Source organism: Excalfactoria chinensis, chromosome 9 (genome assembly GCF_039878825.1).
Source record: "Excalfactoria chinensis isolate bCotChi1 chromosome 9, bCotChi1.hap2, whole genome shotgun sequence".
Classification (NCBI taxonomy): domain Eukaryota; kingdom Metazoa; phylum Chordata; class Aves; order Galliformes; family Phasianidae; genus Excalfactoria; species Excalfactoria chinensis.
The window spans coordinates 6,022,668-6,040,319 of record NC_092833.1 but is presented as its reverse complement, the minus strand read 5'-3'; the positions used below and the strand labels follow the sequence as shown (position 1 = coordinate 6,040,319).

At 40.5% G+C, this 17,652-nt stretch overlaps 1 protein-coding gene across 2 annotated transcripts; it reads left to right on the top strand.

Moving 5' to 3' along the window:
* The first annotated feature begins 8,722 nt into the window (after window positions 1-8,722).
* On the top strand, window positions 8,723-16,528 carry LOC140255951 (thiamine transporter 2-like). Of its 2 annotated transcripts, XM_072343992.1 has the most exons (6): window positions 8,723-8,832; window positions 11,389-11,580; window positions 11,884-12,700; window positions 13,918-14,110; window positions 14,976-15,117; window positions 16,349-16,528. In XM_072343992.1, exons 2-6 carry the CDS (start codon window positions 11,431-11,433, stop codon window positions 16,526-16,528), a joined length of 1,482 nt encoding a protein of 493 aa, XP_072200093.1. In that variant the 5' UTR covers window positions 8,723-8,832; window positions 11,389-11,430. The 2 variants fall into 2 exon arrangements, with proteins under 2 accessions (XP_072200093.1, XP_072200094.1); XM_072343993.1 differs by lacking the exon at window positions 8,723-8,832 and having other exon boundaries at window positions 11,559-11,580; window positions 11,865-12,700.
* Window positions 16,529-17,652: the final 1,124 nt, after the last annotated feature.

Sequence of the window (17,652 nt, the reverse complement as noted above, 5' to 3'; positions counted from 1 at the left end):
CCCAGGCTAAAGTGCACTCGAGTATTGATTACTCCTGAACATTCAGCCAAAACACACAAACTTTAAAGTGCCTCGCACGGATGGGGAAAAACTCATTTAGAGAGGCAAGTACACTCTGAGCTGCAACTGAAGATTGTGCTATTCCCAGTGCCATTTAGTGACCCATGTGAAAGGAATGTGATGGCTGCAGGCCACATCCTGGTCAGATGGAGTACACTGAAGCTGCTGCCAGTTCCAGGTAGTTACAGGGTAAGCTGAGCTTAAAGTGGCTTCTCCTAAGCTAGAACTCAAGGATGCAGTCATAGTCTGCTCAGAATTACATACATCCTATTCTTCATAGACTGTCAGTAACTATCACAAAGTGTACGTTCCTGTTATTCCTTACAAAAAATGAAAAATTTTAAAGATAAATAAAATTCAACATTAGAACAGATTTATATTCAGATAAATCCATTTCTCTATATAATAGCCAGAAAGGTAAGTTTGTACAGCTACAGTGCATGCTTTGCAGCACACACAACATCTCACATAAGTTAGGAATGCTTGCACTCAATGTCACTGCCATCGGTCAAGGGACAAGAATAAAGACAATAAGAATCCCATACTGCTCTATAAAACTGCTTTATGTATCATAGTAGAATGCCACGTAAATAAATAACTGCTAAAATCACAATGCTCTCAGTATGCTTCTTGAACTGTTCTATGCACTAGTTGTCCGCACTAGCCAATCAACAAAATACCTAACCAGAATGATATCTGAAATGACTGAATTCTAGGTTGACAGCTTTTTCTTTTTCATAGTTAAACACGAATAACTTATTTCTAAACTAACAGATACTAAGAAGTGTCAAGTTGGCAGTGAAGGAATCTCTACCATCCCCACTTATTTTCTTTTCAGATAGTTGTCCAGTGACAGCCTATAATTTATTTATTTTTAAGCAGGAAGTCACACCATCCAGTCTCTGTCAAGATATGAAAATTAGGCATTGGGTTATCAAACCTCATTCCTCTGTTTCCACCCTCTTATTTCACTCTAGCATCGAAACTAGGAAAGTCTCCAGCCACTTTGGAAAGAGAATTTTCTAAGATTGTTGGAACATTTTCTTATCTGTGGATTAGCACCTTGATCATCAAAAGCACCAAGCAAGCAGTAAGTTAAAGAAAATTACTCGTAAAACTTTTGTCTGAAAAGGAGTTTCATTTTTCAGAAATTTGACCCCCGCCACCTACTCCTAATTAGGTACAAGCAGTTCGGATACTGGAGCAATGTTGAAACCCAGCTAGTGCTCAGCCCATACCCCTGCCCTTGGGCAATTTCCATCCCACCTCCAGTTCCTATCAGAGCCCTTTGCTGGTGCTGTGCCTAGTGTCACAGATGGCTGCTGTGTCATGGGTATACTCCTTTCACCTCAAAGCTCATCAGATTAAAGAAATCAGATTAAGATGTAGAAGTCACCATAAGGGCCTCAGATTCAGAAGAAAATGTTCCTTTTTTAGTACTTAGTTTGTACAAAGTACCTTCAATTTATTTGCACAGTGTGGTTAAAAACCAGCAGAAGTCGCACAGCAAATGGCTGAAGAAAGCTGCCTGGCAGGTCCTGACTTACCTAGCTCATAACCATATTTTATCTGTCTTCACATTTACAACACAATCACAGGGAAGGGAAATATATATATATATATATATATATATATATATATAAAGGAGAGAGGGAGGAAAAAAAAACTGGTAAGTTTTACATGTTCAAAGAAAATGGAAACATGGTTAGCAAGCTCCAAGGCAGCCACTAAAGGTCTGCAAGACATCTAAGCTGTGGGTGGCCAGCACTGGACCAAAACCGATGCTTTTAATGTCCCAGCACTGAGGTAGTTTGGGGGCTCCATAGACAGCCCTATGGTAGAGAGCCGCATGCTGAGTGCAGGCCAGCACCCATCCCACACCCGGCTGCCTCAGAGAGGTGCCACCATCTTGGGGGAGGATGCAGCTGCCCACAGGGCTGTGTGGGCAGGGCTGCGCCCAGATGTCTCTTTGACTTATGGGGCACAGCACAAAGCATGAGAGGCAACAGCCACAAGCTTTGAGAAGGGAAATTTGTATCCAACAGTGGAAAAAACATCTTCACAGTGATGGTAATGAGGCACTGGGACAGGTTGTCCAGGAGGGGATGTGAAAGTTCAGTTTGAACTCCTTAAAACCTAACTGGCCACAACCCTGCCCTGAGCATGATCTTTTCTTTGAGTTCCTCCCCAGTTTGCAATCAAGCCCATATTATTATTCTTATTTTTTTTTAACCTCCTGACATTTCTGTTAGGAGTAACTGTCCTTTTCTTCTTCCAGTATCCTAGCTTGTTTCTTCCTGACATTTCTTCTGTTACAAGTTTCTTGGCTTTCTCCCCTACTATTTTCCCTCCTTAGATCCTCTCACAAACCCTGCTCTCTGTGTGCTGATATGCTTGCAGCAGGACAAAATCACAGAATCACAGAATCTCACAAGGTTGGAGAGGACCTACAAGATCACCTAGTTCAACCATCCTCCCATAACCAAGCTATCAACCTCGCTTAAAATTCCTCTGCTTTTGTTCCAGGGGCCAGAAAGAAAGAAGTGAAGAGCACAGAAGCAGATCTGAGTTCTCCAAGTACACCTGAATTCCGTAAATGGGACTGTGTGTGTTCTCACACAAAGTTGTGCACATGAGAAGCTGTATACACATGGGAAATTTAGAACTGCACATGATTTGGTAAACAGCTTGAAATGCTTTGAAAATATGGGCCCACAGTGGTAACCTGTTTGACTAAGTGGTTCTGCTACATGATTCCAGAAGTCATACAAATGCAAGGCTTAAAGCATACCATCAACTACCATTAATACTAACACAGAAGAGGGACTTTATAATCACTAGTTAGTATGCTACATCTTGTAGTCATTGTTATATGAGCTTAGGTCTAATAGCAAATAGAATTGAAAAAAAACATATTTTACCTACAATAATGTTAGATATTGCTTATGTCTTTACCTGTTGTCTAAAATTAGAATTATATTGACAATTTTTAATTGACTGGTAATTTACCAAAACTTCCATTTCTAGCTGTCTACACAAAAAGATGTTTTATTTTATACTACTGTCCTTGGATAGACTGCTGAAAATAAATAATTATAGCAATACAGATGATCAACCAGGAAAAAGAGAACTAAACAGGAAACTCCCTTCTGTAATTTCCAATTGCTTAAAACAGAGCAAAGGGCAAGAGAAGGCACCAGTTCAAAGGAACATACGAGCAGAGCCAAAATGGGTATTTAGACATTGCATAATCCTCAGTGATGAAATATAAAATAAATCCAAAGCACAAAAGTTCCACACATAACTTGTTCAGTCTCTCTAACGTCACTGTGATGCAACAGCGACTTCATTACATGTAGCACTTGCATGACTGTCTGACTAAAATCCTTACATGAAGCAAGAAACCAGTTTTCACTAAGTATGTATTACACCTTGTCAGGAACTGTTCTAGAAATAATACTGCAGTCATGGACAAATTATATGCTTGTTGGAAGAAAGGAACCTCTGATCTTATGAGAGTGCAGGCTATGAAGAGAATGGTATGATTTGATCTATCATGGTGCTGGTTGCCTGCTGCTTCTTACTACAAGACCAAAAAAAGCTGAATATCTGGTATTCTACAGGGAGATCTCTCGAGTTCAAAACTAATGTTATTCTGTCCTGCAGTCTCTTTTGGTACCCAACCACCTTTTCACAGTAGTAGGTCTCTGAAAGTTGAGGGCAAAAACTGAAATTGGAACAATGGATGAAAAATACCCCCAAAAAAATAAATAAAAATAAAAATAAAAATAAAAATAAAAATAAAAATAAAAATAAAAATAAAAATAAAAATAAAAATAAAAATAAAAATAAAAATAAAAATAAAAATAAAAATAAAAATAAAAATAAAAATAAAAATAAAAATAAAAATAAAAATAAAAATAAAGAGAGAGAGAAAAATCTTCCTATCAATCTGAGCTGTTGGTTACATTAAATTTGCTTCAGTACAACTTCATCTTCCTTCTAATCTAAAAAGGAAAGGAGGAATCTAAGCAGTTCAGACACAATCAAAGAAAACATTACAACTAATCTTTCTGAACACTAAAGAAGTAGAGAGCTGCTTATTTTCTGCCTAACTTCCATAAAGGTAAGGAAGAAAGGAAGGAATCACTTGAGAGGATACAGATTGTATCACTCAAAAAGGTTTGAGAAAGTTTTGTCATTTGCAAACATAAGGGAAATTGCTTACAAAAAGTGAGTGTGATTTACTGTCTTATCACATCCTGGAAAACACACACACACACAGAGCAATCTTTTTGCATAGGAGTCATCCTACTTCAACTCTGCATGTTTGTCATTGCTTTTCCAGTCCTATTGCATGGTTGGGAATATTCCAGAAGCGTACAGACTGCAATGATCTGGATAAGGAGAGAGTAGCTGGAGCCAAAATCCACAGCCTGAACATCGAGTTACTTTCCAGTATTAAGAAATGTTATTCTGCACTTAAAAATATTATGAAGCATTTAATGCATTCAAAAAAATATTCAATTCATAAAGGTAGAAAAAAGCCTCATTATGCCTCAGCAACGATGAAAGAGGAGAAGAGAAGAGAAGAGAAGAGAAGAGAAGAGAAGAGAAGAGAAGAGAAGAGAAGAGAAGAGAAGAGAAGAGAAGAGAAGAGAAGAGAAGAGAAGAGAAGAGAAGAGAAGAGAAGAGAAGAGAAGAGAAAGAATGAAAGGTAGTTAATTTCATAAACACAGCTATAGGTTAGCTGAAACTGCTCACGAATCAAGTGAAACCAATACAGGTTGGTCTAAAAATTAAAGGGAATGTTTTATAAAACCTGCAGGAACTTTTCTCTAGCAGCCTGTGGTTCTTTTCTAGAACTGACATAATAAGAGAAGAGAGAGAAGGAAGAACCAAATGATGTAAAGTGGTGAAGTTTTAGGCTGACCTTGAACTCACTGACTGAAGGTTTTACCAGCCTTGACATTTAGAGCACTCCATCACTCCAGCCTGCTGAGTACTTGCTTGACACAATCACGATTTTGTTCCGCATTACAGGAACACAAGCACAAAACTTCCCAGTAACACCTGTTTGTTTTGGATTGCCAAACTAGGGGAAAAAGAAACACACAAATAAATGGTATATATGTTAGCTAATATCATTTAATGGCTCTGTCAAAAGCAATAGCAGAGTGACCATGGACACAAGCCTTCTCAAGTGTTGCAAGCAGTGTAGCTTTTCAGCACTAAGGAGGTACATTATGGGGACTTTCCTAAGGGAAGATTTAAACCAAGGTTGCATAAAACAGCTGGCTTGGGCTTCCTTCTGTCCTACCCTTTTCCCAAAGAAGCCACAGCTTTAGGTCCTTCCACTATGACTCTCACAGAACATTCTGTATAACGCAGTCACCTTGCTTATCCACCCTACACCTTTAAAACACATTCTGGACCTTGGTTCTTCAACTCTTGATTTCTCTAAGAGGCATTTTAGAGCCCTAGCAAGAACAGTATTGCTTTAACTCCCTTTGATAAACATTTGCCAAGGTCTTTTCCCTCTCCTATGAGGTTTCCCCTTGTCAGCTTCAAGCATAACTTGCTTGTCATTTCCAAAGTCTGGTCTGGACGACATTGGCCAACCCACTGTACAGCTCCTGTCAGTGCTGCTCTCTTTTACTGAGACCCGTGGCTGGCATTTTAAGGAAAGTGCAGTTCCCAGCCACACAGAACTGCTGTCAAGCTTCAGGGCTTCCTTGAAACAACAAGAGATCATTCTGCAAGAACTAGAGCCAGAAATTCTGCTCAAACAAAAGACATTTTAAACCAAGCACTCTGGGCTTGACAGAAATCTGCTAATCCGAATGAACCGCACCTAACAAGAACATTTTGCCTCGACTTTTTAAATATAGACTTCCTTCCTCAGATCAGAAAATGGTCCTTTTTATGCCTCATGTTTGCACTTAGGGTCCTGGGAATGATAGCTGTAGTGTCAGCATAAGGCATAGACTATAACTGCTGACTCTAAATAACTGTGTTTACACTCTCACTTGGGACAAAAATACCTACCTAGTATTTGTCCAACTGTAAGTGTTTGGTTATTGCTATCCAAACCCTTCTGAAATGGCAAGGAGTCAAAGTGTTGGAAGAATCTATGGGATGAATCTACTAGCAGCACGATGCATGTGTAATTTGTCAAATATCATTAGAGACTTAATATTAAATGAAACATCCAGCTAGTTATGTGCACTTGTCTAGACATGTGTTCTTCCAGCAGGACTTGGGCAGTCGCAATGATTCAAACTCTCCCACGGTGTCTGTAGTATGAGATGCACTTTGAGGGGAGAAAAGTTGAGCAGAGGTACTGAAACTTCCTATCCGAGTTGAGTAAATGTGAATTTTTACTCTGAAACGAGATATCCTTCCATGACAATAGAACAAAGGAAAACTGCCACTAGTGGGAGGTTTGTAGGATAAACAGGTCAAGCATACACACCTCGGAAAGTGATCTTTCAACATGGGAAGTTGCTAATCAGTTCTCTCAGGTTTTTCCTCCCATCTCTGTGGCAATCCACAGCAAGTCACCATTAGTCACTTAAAGTATTAACCAACTCAAATGAGATTTGCTTGACCTAAAATATCATTTCCTTTGTGTTACTTAACTGAAGATGAAGAGGTTATGCAGCGGATGTCTAAAGCACCATTTAAGAGCGTTCACTGAATTGTATATCATTACAAAACAAACAAACAAAAACAAACAACTAGGATGGCAAAGTTCCCAGGTCCAGCTATCAGATAGAGATCATTCCCAGGAGACTTATCTGCATACAGCACACATCTGTGAATGACCAAAATGCCCTCCAATTGCAGAATGTGAAGGTGAATAGATACTTTTGTCCTCTTCCTGATCTACTAAAAGCACGATTTTTACTTTTTCTATTTCAGTTCATTTAAAAAAAAAAAAAAAAAAAAAAAAAAGAGAGAAAAAAAAAGAGGTTTTACATTGCTGTCAGAGATCAGTGAGAGTTGGCACAAGCCCTATGTCTAGAGACTAATGAACTTTTCTTCAGACCCAAGCCAACTCATAGACCTTGGATGGCTCGCTAGTCAGTCGTGTGAAGCTAATAGCTTTTACAGGAGTAAATTGAGGTTGACAGTATTGAGAAAATAGGCCATATTTTTTACTGCATTTGGTACTTTATGAAAGTGATCTTTCACTCTTACGAATAACATGTGGTTCATATCAAGAGGGTATTAAAGAAAATTTTCACATTAGCCACAGAGAAAGATGTGTTTCAATCTTTTTTTTTCCCCTCTCTTTCAGAAATGAAGAGCTCAAAGCCAACTTGTGAACCACCACCAACAGTCAAAGTGATGGTGAAAGATAGCTTTGCAGTTGCAACAGAAATTCAACCACATCTCTCAATGGGATCATTTATCCTGAATCCAGAAAATGCCATCAAACTGCTGCTCTTCCTAGAAGCATTGATGGCTTCTATGACAATGAAAGAGCTGACAGACGAACTGTCTCTGGGGCAGAGGAAAAATAGTCCCCATACAAAATCAAAAGGGGAAGATGCCTCAAAGCTCACAGAGAACTTTAGTCTGAATGATTAATTTTGCAGCAGAACAGTACCAGCAGATACCTTCACAAGCTGGAAGATGTCTGCTTTCCATCTCTGCTCTATGGCTCCTCTGAACTATATTACTTTTCATGCCTCATCTAAGTGCTGCAATGGACCAAAATTTGCTCCAGAGAAAAAATTCTAACACTCCATTACTTCCAAGCTTCCCAGAGTTTGACAGTTTCCTTGACAGACAGGAAGCAAACCAGAGAGCTGCAGTGCAGATCACTGCAATGCAAACAAGAATGCCATACTCCCTATAAGGGGTTGGCAGGAATCCCAAGGGGACATCTACTGTAATTCAGGTGGTACTTTCCCAGCCTTTCATGAACAGGAGGGTGCCAACCTGTTACATTTAATTCAACAAAGAAAATACAACAGAAAGAAAATCCATATTTCAGAAAGCTGAAGACAATTAAGTTAATTTTCCTCTAGCTAGTAAGAGAAAACTAAGGAGGATAAAGCACTCCTGGCACAGTGCAGTATACAAAAGAGGAGTTAAAGCATGGCTCCAGAAGCAGATAGTGTTTACCCTGTCATCAGAAAAACTCATCACTAAACTTTTACATACTCCAGGCTACCTTGCTAGCATGTTCTAACAAGATGCTCCAGGCCTTCCTTATGCAAACATGTCAGTATGCCACCACTTAAGTGTTGCCAATGAGAAGAATGAGACTCCCAGCAACACAGAACAATGATGAATGACACAGCTCTCCATTCCGCACTGCTACCAGCAGACACTACCCCTGTGGTGCAAATGGAAACGCGCATTCTAGCAACATGTGAGTAAGAGCTACTGCTCTGGTGCCCTTTGTTAAACATTTGGAACAGATAAAAGGAAAATCTTTGGGAAAAAGATTAGTGCTATTTGCTTTTGGGTCAGTCAACCATCAAACCACGTTTTTAGTCTCAATTTACTGCTGCCTTTGGGCAAGAAAAGGCCAGGATTATCTGGTCTGTTCCTTTAAGGACGCTGACAGTGAGCCAGCTGGAAGTGTTCTCAGAGGAGGTGTCCTCAGAACAAGTTGAACTACTAGAACAGGAAAATCAAGGAAGCCAAATAGAGTCCAGAAGCTGCAATACACAGAAGACAGCTGAAGAAATACTGTAGATCCCAAAAGGGGACTTTTCCTGTGGAAACAAGAAAGGAGGGGCTCAAGCACACAAGGTATGGTTATATATGAGCTTTGGAAATCAGAAATCCAGAAGTGATGAAAAAAATATGGAGGGGAGGAGAGCAGTTTGGTGGGGAACTGCAGGGCCAAGCCAGGCTATGTAAGAGAAGAGCTGGTGGCCCTGGCACCAAGCGAGAAATGATGGAGAGTACAGGGAAAACAAGAAACAGGTTGTTTATCTGCATCTGTGCCCCAAGGCTTTTCAGTAACTCTCCAAAACTTTAGAAAAACCCAGTGTTACAAAAGATAAATTGATCATAAGGTGTGAACGAATGAGGTGAAGCCTGTTCCCTCTGCCTTTAGCGTGAACACACAGATTTTGATATCAGAGGTTTGCGATTATGAATGCAGAAAGGAGCAATGGTATCAATGGCTGGCAGAGCCATGCTAGGAATGCAGCAGAGTTCTCTGTGGCTCAGGGCTGCAAGGTGGGTGTGCACAGTGCTGCAGATAGAGCAGTACTCACCTCCTGCTCTCCACGGACAGACCACAAGCTCCTTACTCTTCCTGGCTCTGCATATCTGTTAAAGTGAGTGGGAAATTTCTCATCTGAAGTATCTGTTAGTCAAGCAAATGTGCCTCCAGTAGTAAGCCTGCAGAAAAGAATTATGCCTAATCCCAAGCTGTGCATATGCTGGGAAAGGAAGGATGCTCATACCAGGGTGCAAATGAAGATTTTTTTGTACATAGCTCAAAACAGAGACTGCTGCACATGATGGCACAACCTTACCACAGATTGCCAGTGCCAGAGGTGCAGCTCACAGCACTGAGTCCCAGCAAATGCAGCAGTCTCTGGACTCCCCAGAAGTCTGCCCATGTCCCACTCACATCCCAAGACATGGATTATTTTCAAGGACCCATGAAATCTGCCACACTTTCACTCCATGTGGCCCTACTGGGCATTAAACAAACCCAGCAGGACTCAAAAGAGACATATTTAACCTGAGAATCTAGTTTGAAAAGGAAAAAGATACAAACTGGTTAAGTCATAGAACTAAGCTCTATTGATGCTCTACATTGAAGTGCTAGGAATGTTCTTCAGCCTCTTTTCTTGATCCCTGTCTCAGAGCCTTTGTGTGCCACATGAAACATCTATATGATGCTAGGGTGCTGTAAGGCATGAAAGGTTATGGACAAGAGTGAGAGGATGTTTTTATGACAGGTTTAGGCAGAGTCTAAAGTGGTCCTTGCCAAATCCACATTCACAGCAGAAGCAACTGCAACAACAGGGAATGGAGGAGGGGCAGAAATGCCTTTCCTTGAATCCTCTGGCTGTGTCGCATGTTCTTTTTGAGCACACTATTCCTCTGCTGGGGTCATCTTGCCCTCTAGTGGTTCACAATACAGAGCTGACGTGCAGCTGCAATTTCTGCTGTAAATCCTGCAACAATTACACAGAAGTTGTACATAAAATGAAATAATTCCAATTCTGTTTGATTTGCATCATTTCTATGTGCATCATTAGGAAAATCAGCTGTTGTGATGTAAACTTATAGAGGATGCAAAATGCTTGATACCTCATACTTCATGTATCACCCCAGGTAACTTTTGTGCCCTACAGGAGGATCCTTCACCAGTGAGCCTGGAGTGACACTGTCACACATGCACAGACATTTCCATTTGTTTTGGAAGAGACCTTCCTCATCTTTTTCTTTTTTCTTTTTTCTTTTTTTTTTTTTTTTTAATCTTATATTTTGAGGAAAATGCTGCCCACAAAATACTTCTGTTTTAAGGCAAAGACAATATTTTGCCTGAAAAAAAGTTGTTAGGAAGAAAAACAGAGGTGACATCAAAAACAGTGACAGAAATAGCATCTGGCAACAGGAACCCTACACAGGGCTCCAAAAGATAGACTGTATAAGTTTAAATTCCTGATATTGCCCAGGTCAACATGAATATGGAATATAACTTATACTGCACTCATTTCCTCTGCATGCTCCCACATCACACCCATTTTCTTTTCTATGGTGTTCTGTCCAGCAAAGCTGCAATGAGGTTTAATTTATTCCTTAATTCTCAGCTAGAGAAAAGAACTGAAACATCTGCTTCATTTCACTTTAACTGTTATATTTAGTAAACACATGTTTTTTAATAGATTGAACATAGGAGGCCTGCATCCAAACTGGACTCTGATGAAACTGAAGTACTTCTGAGGATCTAGCTTTACATCTGGAGGAGGGGAAGGGGGGGGGATGAGAAGCATGGAGAAAACCAGTGATTGAGTGATTGTTATTCAGCAAGGTGTTTGGTTGAGATCAACAATGATGTCAAAGAGTCACAGTGCTCAGCTATCTTCATCTAGGAAGGCTTTTCCTGTGGTTAGCTTAGTCAGTACAGAGTGAAGGACAGTGTAATTTGTCTCTCATTTACGGATCTTCCAAATCTTTATGCACTGTCTACAGAGAAACAGCAGAGGTATGTACAGAAAGCTTTTCAATTTAGAGCTAAGGAAGATGTTTTCCAGATGCCAGCATTTAAAGAACACTACTTAGCACAAGAAACCAGAAGATATATTGAGTGACAAAACATCTTTGTATTTGCGTGGGCAGTGTCGGCTAAGAAACCTCCTCCTCAGCTTGGCTGCAAAAGCCATGGGCTGCTGGAAGAATATGAAAAGCAACACCTGGACTTTTCCCACCCTGATCCTCTGCCTCTACGGATTCTTCTACACAATGAAGCCATCAGAACCTTTTCTAACCCCTTACCTAACCGGAGCAGATAAAAACCTGACAATAGATGAGGTATGATTTTTCACTGCCTTTTCCACTGAGAACAAGAAATGAAACATAGAACTTTACACAAAGTTTTTAAACAGCCCTGGAAGGTTACAGTTTGCAGGTAGCATAAATGAAAAAGATCTGAAATATATATATATATAAACAGGGAATGTAAAACTAAAGAATAACTACCCTGTTTAATAGACACATGAAGCTTCAGAACAGCGTGTTCCCATATATAACTTTTTTTTTTCATCCATTTCTATAAATCAATTTAAATAAATGAACTTATTTTCACCAAGAATTAGACTTCCTCTTCTCTTCCAGGTTACCAACCAGGTTTTCCCAGTTTGGACATACTCCTACCTTGCGCTCCTCGTCCCGGTCTTCCTGGTCACTGACTACGTGCGCTACAAGCCCATCATCCTCCTACAGGGTGTCAGCTTCATTGTCACTTGGCTCCTGCTCCTCTTCGCACGTGGGCTGGCAGCCATGCAGGTGATGGAATTCTTCTATGGGATGGTAACAGCCACTGAGGTTGCCTACTACGCCTACATCTACAGCGTCGTCAGCGCTGATCACTATCAGAGAGTGACGAGCTATTGCAGGAGTATCACTCTTGTTGCAGCCACCTTTGCTGCTGTGCTGGGGCAGCTCCTGGTTTCCTTAGCAGACGTATCCTACTTTCACCTCAATGCCATTACTCTGGCTTCCGTGTCCCTGGCCTTTGTGTGCTCCTTTCTCCTCCCAATGCCTCAAAAGAGCATGTTCTTCCACAGAAAGGACAACTCAGAAACCCACCCACAACCAGACAGAGTTGTAACTGAGCCCGGCCCCAACACAGCATCGAGCTGCCAATGGAACAAGGACTGTGCAGCTGCTGACAGGGGACCGACTCCAGCACAGCAGCCTCAGCAATTCAAGTCCCAGCACCACGTGCTGAGAGTACTGGTGCAGCTGGGCAAGGACCTGAAGGATTGCTACAGCTCTAGGAAGCTTCTTTACTGGTCCCTGTGGTGGGCTTTGGCTACAGCAGGCTTTAACCAGGTTGTGAACTACATCCAAGTGCTGTGGGACTTCCGAGCCCCATCCCACAGCTCTGCAGTGTACAATGGAGCTGTTGAAGCAGTGGCAACATTCCTGAGTAAGTTAGACTCTAAGAATCAAAAGTGGCCTCAAAAGTTTTACTTTAGAACATTTTTTCAGTTCTTTTTCATTGCAAATACTGCAGGAAAACAGTATACAAGTTGTGCATTCAGAATGTGGGCCTTTGATGTACAAAACAGTGCGCATGTGAGCAAAGCTATTAATCTATATGACTGGGGCAACAAACTTTATCCTCCTGGTATGCAGAGAGTGTACATCCCATGAATCTTACATTCATTTGAAGGCACCTACGTCTCTTTTGACAGGGCTTTGAATTTTGTTTTCTCTTCTCCCCACAATCTCCCTGCCAACCAAATAGTGCTACAGTTCCCATAGCAATAGCATAAACTCATAAAGATGAGCTTTCCATAAATATTTTACACATGAAGAGCATAAACCTCTCATTAAGAGCTGTCTCTAGTGAAATGTTCTTGCACAGCAGGAAGCAAAGAATTTCAGTCATTTCAAGATATGGAGGTTTGCAGGAAAAAGTGCTTACCCAGTTCTCAATGGTACTGATGTTAACAATTACTCTTGCAGCAAGAGCAGATGCCCACACTGCACAAGCAAAGTAATGTTATCCAAAGGCAACATAAGAGGATACCACTCTGACTTGGCAGTATTTCACATTCATATTGTGCTGCTGTAGAAGTAATTGGAATGTGATCCACCAGGGAATTTAAATATGTCTTCACTGTATCAAGCCATTCACTACCCTTACTGTCATTAAGGAGAAACAAATACTTCTAAGATTAAAAAGTACTCTCACCTGTAGGTAGGCAGGTAACAGAAGTCCTCCTTTTTGGGGTATCTGAGCTCCTTACTGAGCTGCACAGACCTAAACTATTGACCCAGAAGGTAACAGCTTGCTAGCTTGTCTATAACATGAGCTCATAGAAACTAGAAGAATTGTTCCTCAAGTTCCAAACAGCATTCCTAATTCTCTCCCTAGAAGTGCATGCTGTGTACACACAGATAAATAATAAACTCATACACAGGAGAGATTATCCAAGAAGTGGAATAATGCACAAAGAAAAGAATGGCAGACACTTCACACCACTGTCTAAAATCAACCAGTCACCTGCACAGTTTCAGAACTAGTCTCCTTCATTATTCACTGCTGCCTTGTGGTAGGTGAGGGTGGCAAGCCTTAGTGATATAGGCAATATAACAGATATAATGTTTGCTTCTTTTTTGTTATTTCTTATTTTCTAGGCTCAGTAACTTCTTTCATGGTAGCGTATATGAAAATGAACTGGGACCTGTTTGGAGAACTGGCATTAGGAATCTTCTCCACAATGGATGCTGCTTCTTTATTTCTCATGCACTTTACTATCAATATCTGGGTGTGCTATGCCAGCTACCTAATTTTCAAGGCAAGCTATATGCTCCTTATAACAATAGCGACGTAAGTATAAACCCTTTCAGCTATCATGATATGCATAATACTTACAATACTTTAAGTTTACTTTGGGCATCCCTCTTTTCACTCTCATCTAATAATAGATGTAAGTGATCAGGTAAAGACAAGGACACTTAAATGTCTACTTATGTTCTAAGTATCCTTCTAAACAAACATAAAGAAAAGTTATTAAAAAAGCACTGAACAATTGCCTATGCAGAAGTTAAACATAGTATAAGGTATGCTTACTACTAAAGGCCATAGTAACAGCAAAGAATAAGTCACCTTCCCCTGGCATGTATACTGGTATAGGAGATATAAAGTGAACCAGGAGAACAGCACAACCATCTTGGAAAAGCAGATCTGGAAAACCATCCTCTAAAATCCCCTTACATCCAGACCACCTTGCTGATACATGTTATCATATATATAAAACTACAGGACACGACAAAACAATACCCATCTTAAAGCCAACTAAACCCTCCCACTTCTATTTTGGTGGATTTTTAGTATATTATAATGGATCACACCTGAACGACTTCAACATATTCTATAGAAAAATTAAAACCTGCATCAAAAAGCTGCAACAAATCATCTCAAAGCATTCTGCAGGGATATTTGTTCAGATAGAAACTTGGGAGGTAAATATTGCTATGAAAGACTGTTGCCAAAACAAGATTTACATCAGAAAAAACTGGTTAGAAGACATCACTATAACCATTAATATTATTTCTCTTTCTTGTCTTAATAAATAGTCTCTATTTCAACCTGTGAGTTCTAATCTTTCCCCCCACACCACTGGGGGAGGAGGAATAGCACAGTGTTTCTTGGTGCTGAGCTGCAACCACAGCACCTGCCCATCTCACCATAGGTTCCAGATCGCAGTCAACCTGAGCATGGAGCGCTATGCTTTGATGTTTGGGCTGAACAACTTCATTGCACTGGTGATTCAGACCATCCTTACAGTAGTTGCTGTGGACTCAAAAGGCCTGGGACTGGACATTGTGACTCAGGTAGGTGCTCGTTAACTTGCTTCTCCGTCATTATTTAGCCGATTTATCTTCAGAAGTTTATAAAAAGAAACTGTAATGCAAAGGATCATTTAATTCCCTTTCTTCTATAGAAATCATGGCAACATATCTGGTGTCAGCCTTCCCATTTGCCTTTTAGTGCAGCGTTTAAGATTTCTAATGTTGAGAAACAACTTTTTAAAGGTGATGACTCCACACCTTAAGTAACTTGGCCCTGATACCTCACTAGCTTTTGCTAGTTCACAGGGCACTGAATAACACGCTCTGCCCAAAAAATCAGGCTGGTTTTCTCAGATGTTGAATTAACATAAACTCACATTGTCAGGGGAGCTCAAGACCACGAGACAGCATGGGTTATTGAAATTACTTAAGTTCAAGGACTCAAGCCTTCTAATTGCAGCTCAAGAGTAAGCTTGATTGATATCTCTAGATGAATACTGTCTCCGTGCCCATAGTTTAGTCATTCAATTTGTTATGGGATATCCTATCCCACATCAGTGTCCATAACTTCAATCAGATCAATTCCATTCATGACAGCCAGCTGAAATTTACCAGCTTCTGCATTTTCTCAGTTGGCATCTGAGCAGCTGAGGCAACTTCCTGCTCCCATGGATTTGAAGAAAATTAAAGCTATCCAGATGTTCTGCATGGAGATAGCAAAAGTTACTTGGATAAATGAAAGATTAAATGAAAGATTAAAGATTAAGTCTTAAAGATTAAGGACAGGAACAGACTTCATAAACAGACCATAAATAGGCCGCTGTTGTTGGAGATATTGATTCAAATTCATATTACACTTAATGAAGCCAATGTGGTGATCCCAGTGAAATGTGCAAGTAAGAGCAGAAAAAGGACCAACACTGACTATTCACTTGCATGATTCATTACTGTGTGAGTAATGGACACGCTGCCTCTGCATTTTGCAATAATATTTAAAAAAAAAAAAAAAAAAAAGCTGTTCCTATCCTTTCCCCCCTCTGATGTTTAATAGGAAGCATAAGGATTGGGAACAACGTGGCAGTTCTCCATTCTTCAAAGCACTGCCTTGTGGAAAAGCTAAGATTTCGCTTAATGACAAAGCAAAAACTTTAACACTGAAACCACGCCAGGACATAAGTAAACAAAATTGTGTCTGTTCTCGTGATTTCTCAATCATGTGTTTTTCATCAATTTTTCTGCTTTTTTTTTTTCCCTCTCTCCTCCCTTCCTCTAGTTTTTAATTTATGGCAGTTACTTTTCAGTCATAGCCGGGATTTTCTTGATCAGAAGCATTTGCATGCTTGTCTCAAGAAAGTGCAACAGGAAAACAGTGAGATTTTGGAAAGAGCCTCAGAACCTCGCTGAATATGAATCTAAAGAGCAGACCGTAACCGGCTGTGTGACGCGGCTGTAAGAGTTGGACAGACAGCTCACATGGCCCAGCCCTTGTGAGAGAAGAGCTCCTGCTGCAGCAAACAGGGAACCACTGTGCAAGAGGAACTTAACAACGCAGCCCCGAAAAGCTACACTGAATCAATGCAGCACTTCCTTACAACATATGCCAGCTAAGATCAACATAATGGCACTGTACCGAGAATAAAAGATAAGTTACTTTAGATTCTTATTTACTTGCCTATAAATAGCTAGATAGCAGTAACTTATACGTAAAAATACAGCAACCACCTTGGTGTCATGCTGTGCACAATAGAAAAGATCAGAATTCACTCTGCTTGCTTGTCTAGCTCTACCAGTGGTTGCCAAGCTGCTTCCATGCACACTTACTCACGAGTGTACATGAGCCTATTCTCTACTTCCGCCCTTTGCATGTACCTTGCTCTGAGCTGAGGAGTAAGATATTGCATCTGGATACTCTCTCCTACCCAAAAACAGGCAGTTCATTGGTAGATGACTCCCTTATAATTTAAAAGCCCACCACAGAGGCAGGCCTTGTGCACACAAAAGCTCAAAGGCAGAGTTTGCACAACCTATCTGAAGGACCACTGAAACTCTGCAACTCCAGTTATTGTATTATCCTTGCCTGAAAGCAGCAACCTAAGCAGTGCACTGAATTCACAGCAATCTCAGCATGGAAGGGTAAAAAAATATTTGGATCCAAAACAAAAATGAAAGTTCCCCAATTGTTTATGGTGCTCCAGTAAAGTGAATTTCTGGAATGAATGTTTTCCTCCTTCGACTGGAGGAAAAAATATCCAAGAGATTGAGAAGTATGAACTATGACCAAAAAAACACATAGTGTAGCAATTTGGTTGACTCTGCAGAGGAATCCAGATTAACAGGAATCTCCAAGATTCAGAATGGAAACCAAAAGCACCAGTGTCACATGCAATCTGAGCACCAAATGAGGAGGTTTACTGATCTTGGCTAAGGATTTGTCAGGGTCAGCATCTCACAACTTTCAGGAGGCTTCAAATCCTGCAGCTAATTTAGGTCAGCATAAATGACCATAGAACTGTAGGGGTTGGAAGGGACTTCTAGAGATCAAGTCCAACAGGGGGGTTTGCAGGGGGGCAAAGTAGA